The sequence below is a fragment of the Nipponia nippon genome, unplaced genomic scaffold, assembly GCF_047370975.1.
Source record: "Nipponia nippon isolate SJK-2023a ecotype South Korea unplaced genomic scaffold, ASM4737097v1 scaffold_1, whole genome shotgun sequence".
In the NCBI taxonomy this organism is placed as follows: domain Eukaryota; kingdom Metazoa; phylum Chordata; class Aves; order Pelecaniformes; family Threskiornithidae; genus Nipponia; species Nipponia nippon.
The window spans coordinates 153959332-153978476 of NW_028262290.1; the positions used below are offsets into that span (position 1 = coordinate 153959332).

The 19145-nt window shown below is 42.6% G+C and overlaps 1 protein-coding gene across 2 annotated transcripts; it reads left to right on the plus strand.

The window, feature by feature from the left end:
- Window positions 1-1523: 1523 nt before the first annotated feature.
- On the plus strand, window positions 1524-10531 carry KLF6 (KLF transcription factor 6). Of its 2 annotated transcripts, none has more exons than XM_087778682.1 (4): window positions 1524-1998; window positions 4842-5229; window positions 7137-7260; window positions 7685-10531. In XM_087778682.1, exons 1-4 carry the CDS (start codon window positions 1897-1899, stop codon window positions 7734-7736), a joined length of 666 nt encoding a protein of 221 aa, XP_087634808.1. In that variant the 5' UTR covers window positions 1524-1896; the 3' UTR covers window positions 7737-10531. The 2 variants fall into 2 exon arrangements, with proteins under 2 accessions (XP_087634808.1, XP_009474235.1); XM_009475960.2 differs by having other exon boundaries at window positions 1525-1998; window positions 4842-5415.
- The last annotated feature ends 8614 nt before the right edge of the window (window positions 10532-19145 follow it).

Below are 19145 nucleotides of genomic sequence, written 5' to 3' on the forward strand. Positions count from 1 at the left end.
TTGTTTTTCTAAACATAAAATAATGCTCTAATTGACCTTAGGCTTTTTTTTCATAGACACAGGAAAACCCAACCGTGAACACCAGTTGTTTGTTTATGGAATCACCATATTAATAGTTTATGAGGGGCTAGGGGATGGAAAATTAGACTGACATTTTCACACCTGCGATCAGTAGCTCACAGAAGACAGTAGGCAGAAGAAACAAACATGAAATACTTTAGTTACCATCTGTAGGTAACTAGCAAGAGATACAGAGAAAAGCGGGGAAATGGAAATAACAGAGCAGAGATTATGATGGAAACATCAGCGGAAAATTAGAAGTCCTTTAATAAAAGAAACACATTAGGAGTGTTTGTTCCATGTGCTGGACACTCCTTTGGAAAGCTAACCGCATTTTATTAAATTATATTAAGACATCCGTTATCATCAACAGGTCTAGCCTTAAGAAAGCTGGTGCTCCGATACTGACACACAAATAAGTATCTGTGCTTGGGCAGAAGCCAACGCCAAAACCCAAACTTTTCCTGGAGAAGCGCTGCCCGATGGCGCAGACCAGGAGCGCACCCACCGCGGCACCCATCACCAGGGCAGCTGTGCGGCCCCAGCCCGGGCAGGGCAGATCTCTCCACGCAGGGCGTCCTGCCCTGCTGCGAGACCCAGCTCCCCCACTGAGGTGTCAATGAGGGCCTCGGCTGTCCCTTGGGGGACAAAGGACGTAACTTTCTAGCCCTCCTGCTCACTGGGAAAGCACGGCCCAGGAGACCGGCAGAGTACGTGGATTTTGCCGTCAAGCCTTGCGGGGAAGGCGCCACGGGGGGTTCATGGCTACCCCCCCCCCCCGTGAGACAGAGCACGCCGACACCGCCGAGGGCCCGGCCGGCCAGAGGGCCCGAGGACTGCCAGGCGGCCACGGCTCCCCGCGCGTCCGGGGCGGCCCAGCGCCGCGGTGGAAGTTTCTCCGGCCAGAGAGAGGAGAGGAAAGGAAAGGAAAGGAAGGGAACGGAAGGGAAAGGAGAGCCGAGCCTCCGCTCCCCTCTGCCCCCCTCACAGCGGCCGGGGCCGCCTCACGGCGCGGGCGGCTCCGCAGCGCCCTCCGCGCCCGCCGCCGGCAGCGCACCACACCGCAGCTCAGCGCGCGGCCGCCAGCTCCCCTCCCCCGCGCGGCTCCCTCGCGCGCGGCCGCTTCGCGAGCGCACACCTCCCCTTCCGAAAAAGCAGCCGCTTCCCCGCTTTATATACCCTGCTAAAAATAGCCTGCCGCCCAGCCCGCCAATCAGGAGGGGGCGAATTTCGAATCGGGCCAATGGCGGGAGCCGTCACGGCCGGGCTCGGTCACGCCAGGAGGAGCCGCGATGCCTGCCGCGCGGCGATTGGGCGGCTCTGACATCATTGGCACGCGGGGCGCGGAGTGCGTGGCGGAGATTGGGCTACAGGGGCCGGCGGCGTAATGGGATCACGCGGGGCGGGGGAGGGCGCGCGGGGCGGGGGCGGCGGCGCGGCCGGGCAGAGCTTTGAATAGGGAAGTTTTGCAGGGGGTTACATTTGCAGTCAGCGCCGTGTTTGCAAATATTGAGTCCGCTCCTGCGCAAGTGTGCTCCGCCGGCCGCGGGAGGGGAGAGCCGCCGCGGCCGCCTCGGGAGACGGCCTGCCTTGCTGTGCAATTAAACTTTGCATGAAACTTTGGGTCTTTTTTCCTCCCTAAGCTCCTCAAGGAATTAATATATATCTCTCTATATACAATTATTTTTTTTTTTCTTCTCTGGAGGAAGGGGGGGGGCTTGGAAACTGAGAGCAGAGGTTTGACACCCCCCCGCACACACCCCTCAACCCCTGCACATAAAGGAGGCATCTGTATTTTTGGTAACCAGCACTGACTTTGTTGTTGCAACTTGAGACATGGATGTTCTCCCAATGTGCAGCATCTTCCAGGAACTCCAGATTGTGCACGACACGGGTTACTTCTCAGCCTTGCCGTCCCTGGAGGAATATTGGCAACAGGTAAACGAGGATGTCGATGTTGTTGTTGTTGTTGTCGGGGTTTTTTTTTAAGCCGTATTAAAGGATAAGCGGATTTAAAAAAAAAAAAAAAAAGCAAGAAAAAAAAAGCCCAAGTGTCGGCAAGGAGTTTGGGGAGAATTAAGGACAAATGTGTAGAGATGTTTTGAAGCAGGTGTTTCGTTTTAAATAAGACGGCTTTTTCGGGGGGAAGAGTCCCGAGGTGAATGCAAGGAGCTGCGCATCTCCGTCTCTCCGGCTTCACCGCCCGGCCCTGCCTGCGAGGGGCTCTCAGCCCGGCGGCGCCCGGCCGCCCCGCTCCGCGCCCCGCTCCGCGCCCGCGGCGGCCGGAGCCCGGCGCTCCGCTCCCGCCTGCTCCACACCGAGTCCTGGCAAAAGTTTTGCGCTTGTACCAGGTCCAAACTCCACAGCTGGCTCTTGTCATCCGAGCTCCCTGCCTTGGCCAAGGGCTGCTTTTCTCCCCGTGCTGTGTTGGTTTTTTTTTTTTTAATTTTCTTTTTTTTTTTTTCCTGGCGATGATGGAGAAAAAAAACAAACTACAGGAGTGTATGTACACATATGTACACGTATATGTGCATATATATATATCTATATAATCTAGCTGTTTCCCAGCGCAGGGAGCTTTGCAGAGTCCGTGAGTTGTCAGTCATATGACAGCGATCCCCTTGTGCTAATTGCCTTGCTCGGGAAGGAGGAAGAACGGAGGCTCCTTCCCTTTAATGGACATATTTTGTTGCCTTTTTTTTCCCTTTTTTTCCTTTTTTTTTTTTTTCCTCCCCTCTCCTTAATTTGATCCAAACAACGGGCTGGCCGGAGCTGCGGTGGCCGCTGACATCTTTGCGTTGCCCCGGGGGGCCGGGGCCGCTGGCTCCGCTCCCCAGCCGGGTGCTGCTCAGCCCGGTGACCAGATCCAATACCTGCTGGCTCTTCAGAAGGACGGAGGAGCCTTTCCGAGAAGGTTGCAATGCAAAGTGTTACAACCTTCACATGCTTACTAATTGTATGCAATGCCTCCCCCCCCCCCCCCCTTCCCCTTTCAAAGAGGCAGCTCCATAGTACGTGGTTGAAATGGAGCTAAGTAGTTTCCTTCAGGCATTTGGGCTTTTGGCGAAGGGCCAGCCCTCGTTCCCAGTAGCCTTCAGAGGCATTTAAACTCGGAGAGAGCTTCACTCCGGTCCCCATTACTAATTACCTAATGAGGAATTTAAATTAGCTGGGAATATGAAAGTTTAACAAGATCTTAATAAATGCTTTTTTACCTGTTTTCATGGAAAATCAAAGCACTATTGTGTTGTCCCTGTCGAACCCTTTTTTGTTTTTAACGTGTGTTGCAAGCCACTTACCTAATTATAGACAAATACATAAATATTGTGTGCATCGGTGGGTTTGGTTTTGGGGCTGTTTGTTTTTTTCTCCTTTTTTCCTATTTTTGCCCACGTTCCTAGCCTGGCCAGAACATGTGACCCAGTTTACTTGAGCGGTGCTGGGGGAGAAAGGAGGCTGCTCCCATGGCAGCTCCGCTCTTGGACAGATGGGAAGGGGCTGTGAGGGGAATGTGTGGCATTTGGGATCGGGTTTTGCTACTGGACTTGGAAGAGATGATCTTGCTAAAATAAGTAGAGTTTGGTATGGAAACTTGGTGTGTCCATTTTCTGTGTAACGCTTCCATACGGATTGTTTCCTATAGTGGAAAGAATAATCCCAAAACATCAGCTTGTTGCCATAACAGTTCATACCCTGTTTTTTATTCTCTGAAAATGGCTAGAAAGTCAGCAGGGTGAATTGAAATTGAAAACCGCAGCTTCACCCATTTAGGGTGGTTTTGTTTTTTGTTTTGTTTCGTTTCATGGAGCAGAGGGGAATGCGGCTGGGGGGGAAGTTGTCCATGTACTGTTGCATGTATATTTGAACAGAGTACTTTCTTGGCAGATGGTCAGGGTTTTAAAAGGAAGTCTCCTTTGGCATTGCGTGAAAGAAAGAGAGATGACTCATACAGTTGCACTCTTGGCCAGTAGATAAAGTTCTTGTTCATTGTAGGACTCCCAGCAGGACCTCAGAGTAATTTCCCGTTCTGCATCCTATAGAATAGGACATGTCTATTCTGGAACTTTTTTCTCCCCTCTCCTCTGTTGTTGAAGTTTCCCCTGTTCCTCCAAACACGCACGGGAGCAGTTGGAGTTATGTGGCGTGCATGCCAGTACGCTTGGAAATGACATTCTTTGAAAGTCGAGTGTGCTGCGTTCTCATGCACAGGAAATGGGAGGATGTCTGCTGCTCCATTGATGTCCCCAGAAGACGGACCCGCAGCTCCGCAGCCATGCTGAAATGTGGCTTTGTTTTCTGACACAGCGTTTGGGTTTTAACTGCATGTCAGAGCACATTGTGTTCAGTTGGGTCCTTTCAGCCTCGTGTTTGTGTGAGAGATACAAAACAACTTGAAATTAGACGAGGCGCAAGAGCAAAGTGTAATTATTTGTTGTGGTTCTCTATGGTCCTTTTCAACGTCAGCCTACTGAAAACACAGATTTTATGATGAGAGCCATGATAATTTGACTGACTCATTAGAATGCTATTTTGGAAACCAAAGCTGACTTGCACCTTCAGCTGTGCGTTTGAACTCCTGCCCAGGTCTCGAAAACTGATTTCTTTTCATCGTAACAGTCACCTAGTTACGGCTGGAGGAGCCTTTAATTTGTTTTGAGCCTAGAAACCTCAAATCGAACGTACTACAATCCTGCTTGCTTTTTGAAGTGTAAAATACAATTGGGTTTACTTGTAAGCAAGCTTGTAACTTTTGTCTTTTTTCTTCCTTCTCTTTCACCTAGACATGTTTGGAGCTGGAACGGTATCTTCAAAGTGAGCCCTGTTATGTTTCTGCATCTGAAATCAAATTTGATAGCCAAGAGGATCTCTGGACCAAAATTATTCTGGCACGTGAGAAAAAGGAGGAATCTGAACTGAAGAACACGTGTGTCCCAAAAGAGGACAATCTTACTAGTCAGAACTTAGAGACCAACAGTTTGAATTCTGACGTGAGCAGTGAATCTTCAGACAGCTCTGAGGAGCTCTCGCCCACGACAAAGTTTACCTCTGACCCTATAAGCGATGTTTTAGCCAGTTCAGGAAACTTGAGTTCGTCTGTCACTTCCACTCCCCCTTCGTCTCCTGAGCTGAGCAAGGAGCCTTCTTCCCAGCTATGGAATTGTACGCCGGGTGAGTTGCATTCACCGGGGAAAATTCGTACCGGTACCGCTGGAAAGACTGCAGAAAAAGGTACACCCGCCAATGGTGACACCTCGCCAGATGGCAGAAGGCGTGTTCACAGGTGTCATTTTAACGGTTGCAGGAAAGTTTACACCAAAAGTTCACATCTGAAAGCACATCAGCGCACTCATACAGGTTAGTAACCGTATGCTTATTACGAGTTGGCAAGTACTGTAGGGAATACCCCTGACGGTGGTGGTGTCACACGTTACACAATCACTGGGTGGGAGCCCACGTTTGGAGAGGTGATGTAATAGTAGTAGAGGCTTACCAGCATGGACGACATCACTTCCTAATTCTCTTCGTAAGCGACCTGAAGCCAGGACAGTTGCTGGTAGATTAGTCTGCTGTCATAGCAAATAGGAGCCACTCGTCTAAATAGGCAATAGTTGGGAAGCTGCAGTGGCATGCGGTGTTCAGGAGCAGAGGTCTAGCCAAAATATGCGCTAGACTTTTGTTGCCATTTATTTCTAAAGCAAAAGTGAGTTGAGACTTTCTTGCAAAAAAAAAAAGAAAAAAAAGGAACGTCTTATCCAAAAATCGGTTAGATCACTAAATACTGTAAGAGCCTGTTTTCATGGTTTGGTCTACATCGGGTCTATTCAGTAAGGCACCCCAAGGCCTTGATTATGTAAAGTATAGCTATAGTTGGATTAACAGTTTTGTGTGCCATCATTATTGGCAGAAATCTTGGAAAGTCACTGTGTTGTAGTCCTCCTAACGTATCTGCCTAATTGGACTTACAAATCTATGATTTACTGTATAATTTCATCCCAAAATACTGAGCAACAGAATTTTATTGTTATGGAACCTGACCTAAAAATAACAATCCTGTGTGTTATTGCAAAAGAAAGTGAGGAAGATAGACACTTCAGGGTTTTTATAAATATTTTATGGTTGAAGTAGCGTGCTGATTTGCTTGTTTGAGCATTATTATTTGACATCTCTTTATGACAGCAGTTAGATATGTAGAGCTGTGCCTTGGCTCAATAGTCATCGCTTAATGTAAGGAATTGGCCTGGCGTTCTTGGTGTACCGATCCAAAGACCTATACGGTGGTTTTTTTTCCCCAAGATGTGGAAAGAGAATTCAAGGAAAAGATCCTGTTTTGACTCATGAGCTCAGCATTTTGTGGCTTTTATGGGAAGTCTGAGCAAGCTCGGATGCTCCCATTGTCATGCAGAAGTCAGATAAAACAAGATTATTTCAAGAGGAAAGAACAACTTCCACTGAAACCGTGGTGGTTGAGCAGTCATAAATAGTTGCCAGCCTCAGAAGTACTGCAGAACGCTTGTCCTGGTGCTGTCTGGCTGAGAACGTTCCTGTGAATGGAAGTGGTATTTCTTGAATGCTGAAGTAGCAGTGTTCAAAGTGGTGTGCAGGCTTTTCCAAGAATATGTGGCTCAGCAGAAAGGAGGTTGCATGTTATGCAGATGAGTGAGTGACAGAGGACTTTGATGCAATACAGTAGCCTAATTGCATTTTGGAGCGTAGCTGTGCTGTCTTTAATCACCTTTATGAGGTGAGTGGTACCTGTTTGGGAGTAAGCCTGCCATTATGGGTGAACAGGAATGGTAGAAGGTTGGCTTTCTTTGTTTCCTGTGAGCCTGTTTAATCGGGTTTTTTTAGTAAGAATGAGATTATTTGATGTGCTGTTGCAGCAAAATAGTTACATAGGAATCATGTGGATGAATTTTGCAAGCCTTCTTTGCCTACGTGTTCTGAAGCATTCAGATAGGTTAAATAAAATTGGCTGTCCTTGGGGGGTGGAGGAGGTTTACATAGAAAATAATGGGATAGCACCTACCTTTCTTTGAATGAAGTCATGACTAACATGTAATCTGCTTTCTTTGTAGGGGAAAAGCCTTACAGATGTTCATGGGAAGGGTGTGAGTGGCGTTTTGCAAGAAGTGATGAATTAACCAGACACTTCAGAAAGCACACTGGTGCCAAGCCTTTTAAATGTAGTCACTGTGACAGGTATGTGACTGAAATGCACCTTTTTAAATAGTTATTTTTAATGCTTGTTGGAAAGAGAGTCTAGGCTGCCTTTCACTTGTGCAGGAATCATTTGGGAACGCAACTGTGTCTGGTATTTTTAAGGGATTATTGTATATTTAGACTGGGAAAAAACCTTCAGTTGTACTAATCTTTGGGATGTGGTTTGTAGCCTGGTGTTGCAGATGAGTGTTGAGAAGTCCCTAGTGTTACCACCCATCTGCAGAGCTTCTGGGTGCCCACAGTCACCTTGAGTGCTCCCGTGTATCCAGGGAATGCCAAATCCCTCCTCCGCCAGCCATGTTTTGGAGTAGCAGAGCAAGGCGGGGGGTGCCTCACCCACGCATACCGCGTCCTGCGTGCCAGCTACCGTGGGCTAATGCACAACGTGACTCTTGCCTTGCAGGTGTTTTTCCAGGTCTGACCACCTGGCCCTTCACATGAAGAGACACCTCTGAATGGGTCAAGAGGTGAATCCTGCGGGCTAAGAGGCGTCAAGGTTGAAGAGCCTTGAGCGGAGGGATGCGTGTTCCAGCCAAAGCATGCCATTTTGCACCCTACCCAGTTGCCTCCAGGACCTCACTTCCTTGAAGGTCTTTTGAGGGCTAATAAGTCATGTAAGAAACGGCATAGCAACCGCGGTGCGTGATGTTTGGGGTTTCCTGGACTCATACACTGGTATCTAACCTTCTGAGTGGCTCCTAAGCCTTTGCCGTGAGCATGTGCACTGAGAATGTTAATGATTGGGCGACTGTATGCGATGAGGATCTCGTGATGACTGTATGCTGAGGCACATTTTTTTTCTTGTGGTTGTTTTATAACTGTAAGAGAAAAAAAATAGTCTGAATGTCTTGTATGTGAGGAATATCTCGTGAGATGGGACGACCACCAATCATTTCCAAGGGGTGGGGGGAGGGGTGTCTGCACCTTTTTAGAGGGAAAACGGAGAGGGGAAAGGGGGTAATAAAAAGAGTCAGGATGCCAGAATGGAGATGGGGGACCTCCCCGTTCCTGTGTGAGAGGAGCTTTAGGTGTCTGGTGCAGCTATTAAACGTGCAATGTGTCAAGTAGCTTGTTTTACTTGCTACAGAGCTCATTTGTAATCCATTGTATAAGCTGTGTATTTACAAATGTAACACAACTATAACTTTTCATTATAATACAAAGGTTATTGCATGGTTCTGGGGAACTATATGCTTTTCCATTCTTTAATCAGGACTGCAGTTTTGATTCCAGTTAAGAGCAGCTAAAATACAATTGGTCTAATGTTACATAATGTATGGAACATGAATAATTTTTTCTGTTGGGTGGATAAAACCACTATTGGTTAGAAACTGATTTTTCTCATGCAGCTAATTTTTCTCTTATTTATGCCTTGAGGACTAACTTCTGGTTTTCTAGCTGTTAATGCACTGTTGACCTTAATAATGGTGCCTTATGCAAGTGACCTTCTCTTGTAGGGGGTCTTATACAGGGGTATGGGTGATGCATGCTTTATTAAGGCTCTCTTTTCACCTGGCATTGTACTGTATCAAATGTATAATATGAGGGGAAAAAAAGGTTACTTCCAGGGTCCTCCTTCACAAAGACAAATATAGAGAAAAGTCGTTCATGTCAGTACAGTATTTGTTTAACTTAGACAATTTGACTGTGTTACAGTATAATGCATATGCCAATTGAATACCTGACCAGTTCTGCCACCTTGAGACTTTTTTTATATTGACCTTGCACAACAACTGTGTATATACACACCCCAACTGTACTTAATATGTCAAGTTTTCATACATATTAAAGATACAGAAGTATTAAAAGATGTATTTGCTTAAAAGGCACAAGTTTCACATCTATATATCTAGCTATCTGTTGGTCATACAGAAAGAAACTATATTACTTTTTTTTTAAAAGTGGGCAGAAAAATAATTGTGTATGTATATTTGTGTGTACAGTCTGTGTATGTGTGTATATATATAGATAATATATAAATATTTTTTTTAAAAGGAAAAAAATTAGAACACATAGCTAGAAAATGCCACAGCCTATCAAAATATTCCCTCTCCCCCCCGCGATACGGTCATTAAGGAGACAAAGAAATGAAAGATACAGTTAATTAAAACCTAGCATTTTTAGAGGCTTTACCTTTAGCTTAATGGTATGCTAAAGGCTTTGTTGGCATTCAGTCCTTCTCAGACTGCTGACTGTGTTTTGTAGTTATTAGGTTGTCTGGAATAGCGTATCTGTGGCCATTTAAGAATGATATGAACCGAATATTGGCATGCTAAAAGAATATTAGCTGTGTGCAGATGAAGTACACTCGGGTTTTGGCCTTCCAGCTTACTGGAAGACCTGTGAGTGAGCTAGTTGTTGTGGTGGTTGAGCTCTAATTTTACATAGTTCAGCTAAAATAAAGACTGTTTTTTCCTAGAGTAGAAATAGTCTGTCCAAAAGCGTTATTTTTTTTTTTTTTAAACCAGCTCACTACAGTCAATGCAATGAAACACGTGACCCATTTCTTTTTCTATTTATTATTCGTCTTGCTTACTATGCTAATATTTTGGTATATCTTCCTGGAAATGTATGTAGATAAGTGGTTTAAAAACAACTATATGCAAGTGATCTGGTTCTAAGGAACACGCAGGCTTAAATCATTCTCATTTCATTTTTGGTTTAAATTGCCTGAAAATGCACTTTTTTTTTCTTCCCCAAAACAAACAAAATTTCCCAGAAAATGGATTTCTATTTAGGGTTGGGTTTTGTTGTGTTTTTAACTCCTTGTTTGCATTGTCCTTGGCTTAGCCATAATCCTTCTAAACAAGAAAGTAAACAAAAGCAAAAAGAAACAAACAAACCAACCCCAAACAAAAAAAAAATTAAACTTGCACTGGCTTGTCTCAATTGTGAAATACCATCAGACTTGTGTGGATGGGGTGGGGCTGTGTGCCATATGTCAAATGCCTGTAATTTTCTTAATAAGCAAGTACATTTTGTTCAGGTGATAACTGAGCCTCAATCAAGCTGAAAAATAAAAAAAAAATAAAACATTTTTGCTTGAAATTTAAGAAGAAAAAGTTTCTATTAGTGAAATTTCTTTTTTTTGTTTTTGAAGCACCCTGTTATCTAAAGAATCTCTTTGTAAGATTTTTGTAAAAATTTTGTTTTACAAGATTTTATTTGAAATTGTTTTTTGCAAGATTGTTATATTTCTGTATGAATGTATTTTTTATTGGAATAACATAAAAAGAAATTCTTATCAGCATCATGTGTCTGGTTTCATCTTTCTCCTCTCTGATGTCCTACACACCAAACGATGTCAAATACTATGCCGACGCTTTGCCTTGAGTCACCTGGTTGCAGGTACAAACACCTTTGCATCAGGTTGCTTTGTGGAAAGCAAGTCCTGATGAGAAAAGAATTTTGGCAGTAGAAACTAAAAGTTCTTCCATATCTGAAAAGCTGTTGTTGACTCATGTTTTGTCTCAGCGGAATAAATAGTTAACATGATTGTTACCGCAAGACTGCACCTTTATTCCAAATCGTTTGTTCTGAAGAGGTGAATGCGCATAGGACAAGTTCTGCATGTGGGAAAGGAGATTCAGTGGGTATTTAAAGTGAAGAAAAAAAACAGAAAGGCGATGGCTGGGCTGGAGGCACCTGTCCTTAACTTTTACTGCAGAGTGTGGGCCTTTGAACTGCCTGGTCGATGGGGAAGCAAGCCTGAAACCTTGGAGGTGCAGTTGTGGGAAGGAATGTGGGGAAGGAAGCATGTGAGATCTGCCTGGCCCAGGTGCACAGATCTCAGTCTGCTGTAGGGCTGACCTGACCCACATGCTGGTGGTGACCTTCAACTAGCCAAACGCGAGCCTCTGTGAACTGTGTTTCTTCAGAGCCATGGCTCTTCAAAGCATGCCTGGCATGTACGCTGGCTTGAGACACATGCAGAACTTGTTTAATGTTGCCTTGTGGCTTCTGCTTCACTCGTGCTGGTGTTAAAAATCCCTTAAGCATCAAGTAAAACCATTGGCAGAAATGGCAGAGTTATGTGCTGAGAAACTGACTTTTAACATGTGAGTTCAGTTCACAGTAATTGAACATTTCATGGTTTTAGATGAGAAATGGTCTAAAAATGATGCAGAAAAAAACCGAATCAATAAATACAGATTGAGGCAGAAGTAGTGTGGAGGAGAGACCCTTGCCACCTATCTCAGTTAGCCCTGCATCAGGCTAGTAAGTAGATAATATGCCTCCGTATAGGCAAGGAAGAAACAGCAACTTAAGCAAATTTGTGATCTGCAACAAGAGGGTTATATTAAATTTTACCACTGGTACAATATCTCACACAATGAAACACAGATGTCTTTTGGGAAACTTAGTTACAGTTGCAATAGAAATAGAAAAGGCTACCGAGGTTTAGGCATTGTGACATTTTGCCTACTCATCTGTATACAACATACAAATGGAAATATTTTTAAAGAACTGAGCTTGACCTTGGAGGTTCTCCACCCAAAATGTTCAATGGGTGTGTAATACAGAACAAGGATTGGCAAATTTTTGCCTGTTTATTGGGTGTGTGTCATCTAGGGCTGTGTCTTACCATACCTTCTAAAAAAAAAAAAAGGTCTGATAACTCCATTATTAAGGTTATTGAGATCCCACCCCCTTTTTTTCTCAGAGAGATTGTACTGAAAAAACAGTGGTGTTCAGGAAAAAAAGGCTAGTGACAGAGCTGTTGGGCAACAAGGAAACTACAAAGCAGAAAGCAATAGCCGTTTCAACATGCACATCTACTGCGGGCTTGCTTAATTCCAGATTTTGAAATGCAGAGCAGATGGGAAGGGATGTGGATTTGAGGGTGAAGAAGTCAGGTGGCTTAGGTATGGACCTGGATTAGTAGCCTCAGCAAGTTCCAACAACTTCGACTGAGGTTGAAGGTGAAAGTAAAAATGAGGACAGAGCCTGTGAGCCAACATGTCATCTTCTTGCTGCAGAGGTTACATATGGCATGTTTGTGCACTTAGGCACACATATGTGCATGCAAAGGTCAAGATGAAACAGTTAAAATCCCAAAATAGAACCTGTTTGGGTGTTTGGTTTTTTTTCCTCTTGGGTGTGAAAAATCCTGGCATACAACTGGTCAGTGCAAGTAGGGTGTATCACAGTTTACCAACTTATTTGAACAACTGTGTATTACAAATACAGCATGACTTTGAAGTTCACAATAGACAAGTGATTGCTATTTTCCTAAATTGGATGTTCATATTGTTTAGAAGTTACTATCTCTCTCCCCTCTAAACCATATTATGATTTGTTGCAAACTGAATCTAGAATTCTTGTGCCTGTTAGAGCATGTTGAAGACAAGCTGTATTTTATTCTTTCCTCTTTAGGAGATGTTCATGGTACCTCTGCCTTTGTGTCTGTCTTTTACCTCTTCCATTCTTCTCAACTACTTGAGCATTCTCTCTTTATTTTCTTTAATTGCACTGAAAGCTCTGAGGAATAAAAACAACCTCTGTAAATTGCACAAATAGCAGCAGCAAAATTACAAACAAGGAGAAGGAAAAACACTATGGTGACTGTTTCAAAAAGTAGCTGAGTGTTATTTATGCAGCACCAAAGGAGTACGTGATCTTACATACTCACACAACAGGGAGAGACAACCTTTAATAAGAGGAAAGCTCCATGGTCCATCCATTGGAGGTCTCCTTAGCCTTGTCTGGAGAGAGGAGTTAAGGTAGACTGAAACAGTAAGGGGAGCTCTCACTGCGCCAGGCAGGGGGGGCAACAGACGACAGGTAAAGAAGGTTTCCCCTCTGCATTTTAAAGCATAAAAGGACCTGTATTTTCTCCTTGTTCCTCCATTTTTCAAAAATTCGTTGGAGACAAAATGGCTCTGATTGATAGGAAATCTCTTCAGTACTTCTTTCTCAAGCTTTTCCAGCTTTGCTTCCTCAGGTAGCCCTGGTTTATAGAGTAGGCACCAACAGCAATACTCCAGTTCTTTATTTCTGGTGACAAGAGGTTACCGAGCAGCTCATACCCCAACAGAAGTCTGCCTGCTTTTGCTTCATCCCATGGGATTGTGTAGCCAAGAGGCATTAACAGGTGCTTCTTCAATAAAGCCTCTGACATGGCAAGAAACTCTGCTGAGATTATGCAGTCCAAGGCAATAGTATCTTTATTTTTTTTCCCTTTAGCTCTTTTACCCTATACTGACTGTTTCATCCCTTATTCATGGTCCCTAGATATATGGCATTTATTTTTGATCAAACCTGTAGCAATACTGTCTCATAACCATTTGAGCTCTTACATATAAGGGAGAATGAGCAGACGGAGTATTGCTTTTGCACATAGGTCTACAGAGGTTTAATCAGTCTAGGATTCATTGGAGCTACCCTGGGAAATAAGGGTTTGCAGGTTCATGCATTAATATTGTGAGGCCTTGGTCAAAAGCTCATTTCAGGCAAGGAGAAATTCCTCACTGAATTCAACTTGCACCAGACACAGTCAATTTTTCATAGAGCTGAACCTGAGGAGGAAGTACATTTGAAATCCATTCAGAACCAAATTTTCATTCATTGACATTTATGACTATATTTTGTCCATTTCCCATTGAACATTTGATAGCTAGAGTTTACAAGTGCAAGCATTGCAAAGCTGATTTTTTTTAACAGAAGTGTGATTTTTTTCTGAAATTTATTTTTGATTGCATTGACTGATGATAAACCTTGTAATTTGTTCTGCAGTTTCAGTTACACAACAGCTACATAATAATTTTGTAAGTTATAGCAGTGACTATATTGAACTGTAATGTTTTCAATCTGAATGCTTCACAAATTATTACTGAGAAGTTATTAACTGAAGAAATTAACTGGATTTGTAGGATACCATAGCAACAAAGGTGGCCTATGGCTTTAAAAAAAGTGCTGCATCAGATACAAGCCAGCACATTTTGTTAAAATAAAGAGGAAACTATTCAGAATTTGCAATTGAGGCTACAGATTGGTTGTGTTCTTGAAATATAGGTTTATAATTCGTCACAGGAAAAATAACTCCATAAAGCAAAACCGCTAAGGTGTTTTAAGATGATCTATTATGCGGAGGTGTCTAGTGCAGCCATTTTGGATTGGTGTCATGATAGGAAACAGATGGTATATGTGTTTATGTTTAACATTTAAGGAGGTATAGAAAGCAATTGGGAGGTGATGTATTTTGTTAATGGGTGAGTAAAGCCTCATATGTACAGTTAAAATAGAATGTAAAAAACAAGCAACATTTTTTCAGCACAAATGAGGCAATGCAACAACACGCTCTTAAGTAGATTTATTTGACTTGTTTCACTTTAAATAATTTTAATGAGAAATTCTCTAAATGTTTTTGAGCGGAGATAGAAAGTAATCTGGTAACCACATGTCTTGATGTAAGCCAAGCTGTTCTTTAACAGCACTTTCTTTCAATACAATATAAATTTAGTTGGAATTAGCATTGCTGAATATTAGTCCCTCAGTGCCTCACTTGCTAAACCTCCATATTCTTTTTATTGCCTCTGTGCATTTCAGAAACAGAATGTGTGGTCAGTTCTGGACAAAGGCAAATTATCTAACAGGGCTGGGGAAGGCAATGTATTTGCTGAATTTTGTAACATAACGAACACCTCAGTAATCATTCAGGAAGGCAGCAGATCTGCACTGGATACAGTAATATATTTTTACTGTAACGTGCTACCTTTTGGATTTGATACTGAATATATCAAAAATCTAGTTATGCATGCAAAGCTGTATTTTTCTGAATTTTATGTACTTCAGCTTACTGTATGTTATTTCATTTATAAGATTTATCTTTGAATATGCAGTGATAGTCAAAGACTATTGTTCATTTCCAAGCTTCACTAGGCAAGTTAGTCTTCTGGGTTTTCCTGTATTTGTTTTTGCTAACTATGAAGAAGACATTGAGGGCAACTGGATTTTAATAGATCCTCACTGTAATTAATTATTCAGCAGCAGCAGAAGTATTAGCAGTAGCAGTCAGACATGCAGGGGAGGCTGAGATCTTACCATGGTGAATCTACAGGGAGAGAGGCTCTTCCATCCAGGTTCTGCCTAATTAGACCACGGTACATTTGGAATTACCCACATCCAAAGAGAGAGAAAGTAGTTTTGCAAACTGTTCTGATGATCTCAGCGGTTTTCCTTTTCCTGGTCAGACAGATAATGCTGTTGATATTTTATCATAATTCCATTCAGTCCCGTCTGCCTGTCACAGATGGACTCATTCTGGACACCAGGATGAGAAATCACCATGCAGAACACTGGGTTTCAATGCACTTCAGTGAGCGTTTTTAGGTGGGACATTGTAATGCCCATCCGCATCTCACATGATTGGGATGTTTCTTATCATTTCATGATTTTGTTTTCTATTTCTAACAACCTTCTTTTGGCAATAGCTTTGGTATATTCTATGAGAAATGCTTTGGACCTACTGAGATTTCTTCTTAATTTGAAAAAATTGTTAAGAATTAATCTTTAATTCCACAGATAGAAAAGAGTAAATAAGAAACGTAATAATGTTATAGTATTAATGGGATTTGAGCCTCAGTAGGAAATAGATGCATTATTCATAAGGATTGATGGTCTTTAGTGTCCCAACAGCCCCTTGTGGGGCTTTGCAGGTATTAGACTGGTCACTGGAGAGAGGGTTGCTCTAATGCTCAATAAGCTAAACTGAAAATATTGCTAGAATTATAAAGCAAAAACTAATCAAATCCTAAATATAAATATGACGATACAAATCCATCCGCTAGTTATCTCTAGAAACCACCCTGCCTCAAAGGGTTGTCAGTGACTTGTCCCTTATTATCTTTAATCAAGCAGAAGAGAGAGGCATTGAACGCCACAGTGGATCTGTATAACAAGGCACGGCAGGTGAAATCTATAGTGCTGTGCTTCCTGCTATATGTGTGCTGCCGGCCAGCCCCCGCTCCACTGGCGAAGGAAAGGGCAGCAAAGAGACAAAGGGATGCAGTGTTTACGCAGCGCCTGTGAAGTCCTCTGTAGCTTCTTCTAATTTCCACCTCCAAAGTCCAGACCACAGATGCTTCACAGGGCAAAAGCAGCCTGGATGCCTGTAGGTAAAAATTATGTGGTAGCACGCAACAAAGCAGCTGACTAAAGGAGATTTCTGCAATAAGGTTTCCAGAACTTACACAGATGGGATCTACCCAGACTCCGCTCTCTGTCTTCTGTGACAGGACATTATTTATCTTAACTATAATGGACAACTTAAAAAAAAAAAATAGTGTGTATTCTTTCATTTATTCAAGCAGATTAGGTGCTACAATTTGAATATCTGTCTGAGAGGCTAAAACTAGTCACCAAACAAATGTAACCGTGTAATTCAATATTAAAAAATATCTTTTTCATTAGACATTAAGTATCTTGGGATAATGATGAGGTCATAAAAGACTAATGTGTTTGGCCAAGAGAGAGAAGATTCATAAAAGAATAAAGAGCTGTGGGATATGGCTCCTTTTGGCACAAAGGGTAGCACCCAAAGTCTGCTAGGCAAATATTTGTGTGTGCAGATAGTTTAATGAAAAACAGATTTAAGCCTCGATTCTGAAATAAGGTCCATGTAAACAGCCATCTGACCCTCACCTCCTGTCCCCTGAGACACCAAAAACCATCCCAGACTTCTTTTGAGCACCACAGAGGACAGGGATCATCCCTGATAAGGGATGTAGATCCCCAAAAGGAGATGTCCTCATGCCTCCTGGAGCTGTGTAGCCAAGGTCCGGGGTGCACCAGGACCCTGAAGGTGATAAACTTAAGTGGGGAGAGTGAGTCAAGTTTCAGGAAGGGTGTAGCTCTTCGTGATATTGGTGTTTGAAAACACAAATCAAAGGTGCTAAGAGACAAATTCTTCAGCCTTCATACTGTAGCACTTGGCTTTTTTCAGTATTTGGTGACAGACCCTCAGCTTTGTGCCTGCCTAGGTATCCCTTACCAGAAAAGGAAGAGGCAGTACCCCCTTGATCCCCCATACACTTCACTGTGTCCTTTCAATCCATGACATGTAAGTATAAGCTTACATTTTAATGCTAAAATTAAGTTCTTAATATGAAGGCATTAACAAAGAAAAAATAATGACAGACTATAAGGAGCCCAAGAATCTTCATATTTTTTTGTTAAAATTTATATGCATATGCACACACACACGCATAAACGGAAACAGATTTTCTTGTCTAGGATTTTTATTTTCTATATGCTGTTACATTCCAATAAAACAGTGTCCTTCAAGAGTCATCTGTGGGACTGATAATAATATATCGGCCTTAAACTAGGGTGTAAGATGAAACCAGCTGAAAACACTGAACAAAATCAAAGTCTGTGCTAGTGAAACAGATGCAAAAATAATAAAAAAAACATTAAAGGCAAAAAATAAAGCCAACTTTCAGAGTTCTTTTGAATGTAACACTTTGCGGGAATATGAGTAACCTAAGCACGTCAACATTGAAGTTGTTGATGGCTGTATTCAATGAATCATAGATCCAAGCTTCCACAAGTTAGGAACCAGGTCTTAAAAAAAAAATTACTAAGTGCAAGATTGCCTTAGAAGTCTGAAAATTAAAATAATGGTAATATGACACTTTTTTTTTTTTTAAATTTAAATTCTGTATTTTGGATCCAGCAGGGTGCATTCAGAACACATTTTCATTATATTCTTTACAATTAAAGTTAGGAACTTCTGTTTTAAAAATGAAAGTTAAGAAACTAAAAAATAAAAAAGGCAATAGGTACTCAAGGTCATACTATAAAATGGTGTGAATTGGTCCCGCTGAGGCAAGTGTATGCAAATAAATTCCTTTGCTAGAGTAAATCGGTAGAGTTTCCTTGATTTCATGGGCCAGAAAGTATGAGCCATATCTTTCAGGCTGACAATGTCTGGAAAAAAGCTGTTAAAGCAAAACCACCCCCAAAATCTGACAACGTGGTCCTTCTTCTCCTGAAGTCCAGAGAAGGAGCTGAGTCCTTAGAAGTGCCTAAGGAATGTCATTAAGTATTACTCTGTTGGAAGTCCACTCAAGCATTGCTCTGAACTGACTTTTTTTCCCTTTCTGCTGTTCCACCTAACATTTTTATCTCATTATTCTTAGCAGTGGTAAGTAACTACGACAGGAAGACAGTGGAAAATTAAGGCTTGTTAAGATTATTATACACCAAAAGGATCATGTCATAAATGAGATTTGAGTCTGCCCAGTTTGGGATATAATTAAGTAATCATGTTCGAGGTGGATGGGTTTGAGACAATAAAAGGCTACCAGAGGTTGTTCAGTTTCAAAGGGGCAAATCTTTTTATGCCGAGAAGTTACGCAGATGCGATTTCAGCAGTGGTGAGAGACACTGGCTGTCTCCCAGCTGTTGAACATGGGGGCTTCTACCATAGGGTAGCTCCGGTGATCCCGTCATCCTTCAGGATGATCTTCCTGCCAAGCAAATGCTATTTCCCTGCATCTCCTTTTCCATGAGTGTATCACCAGCGTGCATTCGCCTCTGGCTTCAGTCTGCAGGAACCTCTCAAGAATAAGAATAATAAACTCAGCACCCTGGGAAAGAGTTGCATGTGCTGAAAATTTCACTATCACTTAATTCACTTTTGGGGAAAGTGTGTTTAAAACCAGCCACCAAGGCTGTGAATAATGAATATATTCCAATACTATGGACACAACAAGGAAGTGTCAACAAAACCGCAACAGGAAAACAGTGAGGCTTTTTCTTGGCTTTGAGAGAATACAATGAGTCTAATGTTGCTGCTTTCTCATTTTTTCCTATGTTATCAGCATGGAAAGCTGGGCAGGACTTAGCTGAATCACTGCTCA

What these genes read in the sequence shown, in the direction of transcription:
- KLF6 (XM_009475960.2), top strand. Translation starts at nt 1,897, where the DNA reads ATGGATGTTCTCCCAATGTGCAGCATCTTCCAGGAACTCCAGATTGTG. An exon ending in TGGAGGAATATTGGCAACAG is followed by an intron (nt 1,999 to 4,841) that starts GTAAACGAGGAT and finishes TCTTTCACCTAG; the next exon opens with ACATGTTTGGAGCTGGAACG. An exon ending in ACATCAGCGCACTCATACAG is followed by an intron (nt 5,416 to 7,136) that starts GTTAGTAACCGT and finishes CTTTCTTTGTAG; the next exon opens with GGGAAAAGCCTTACAGATGT.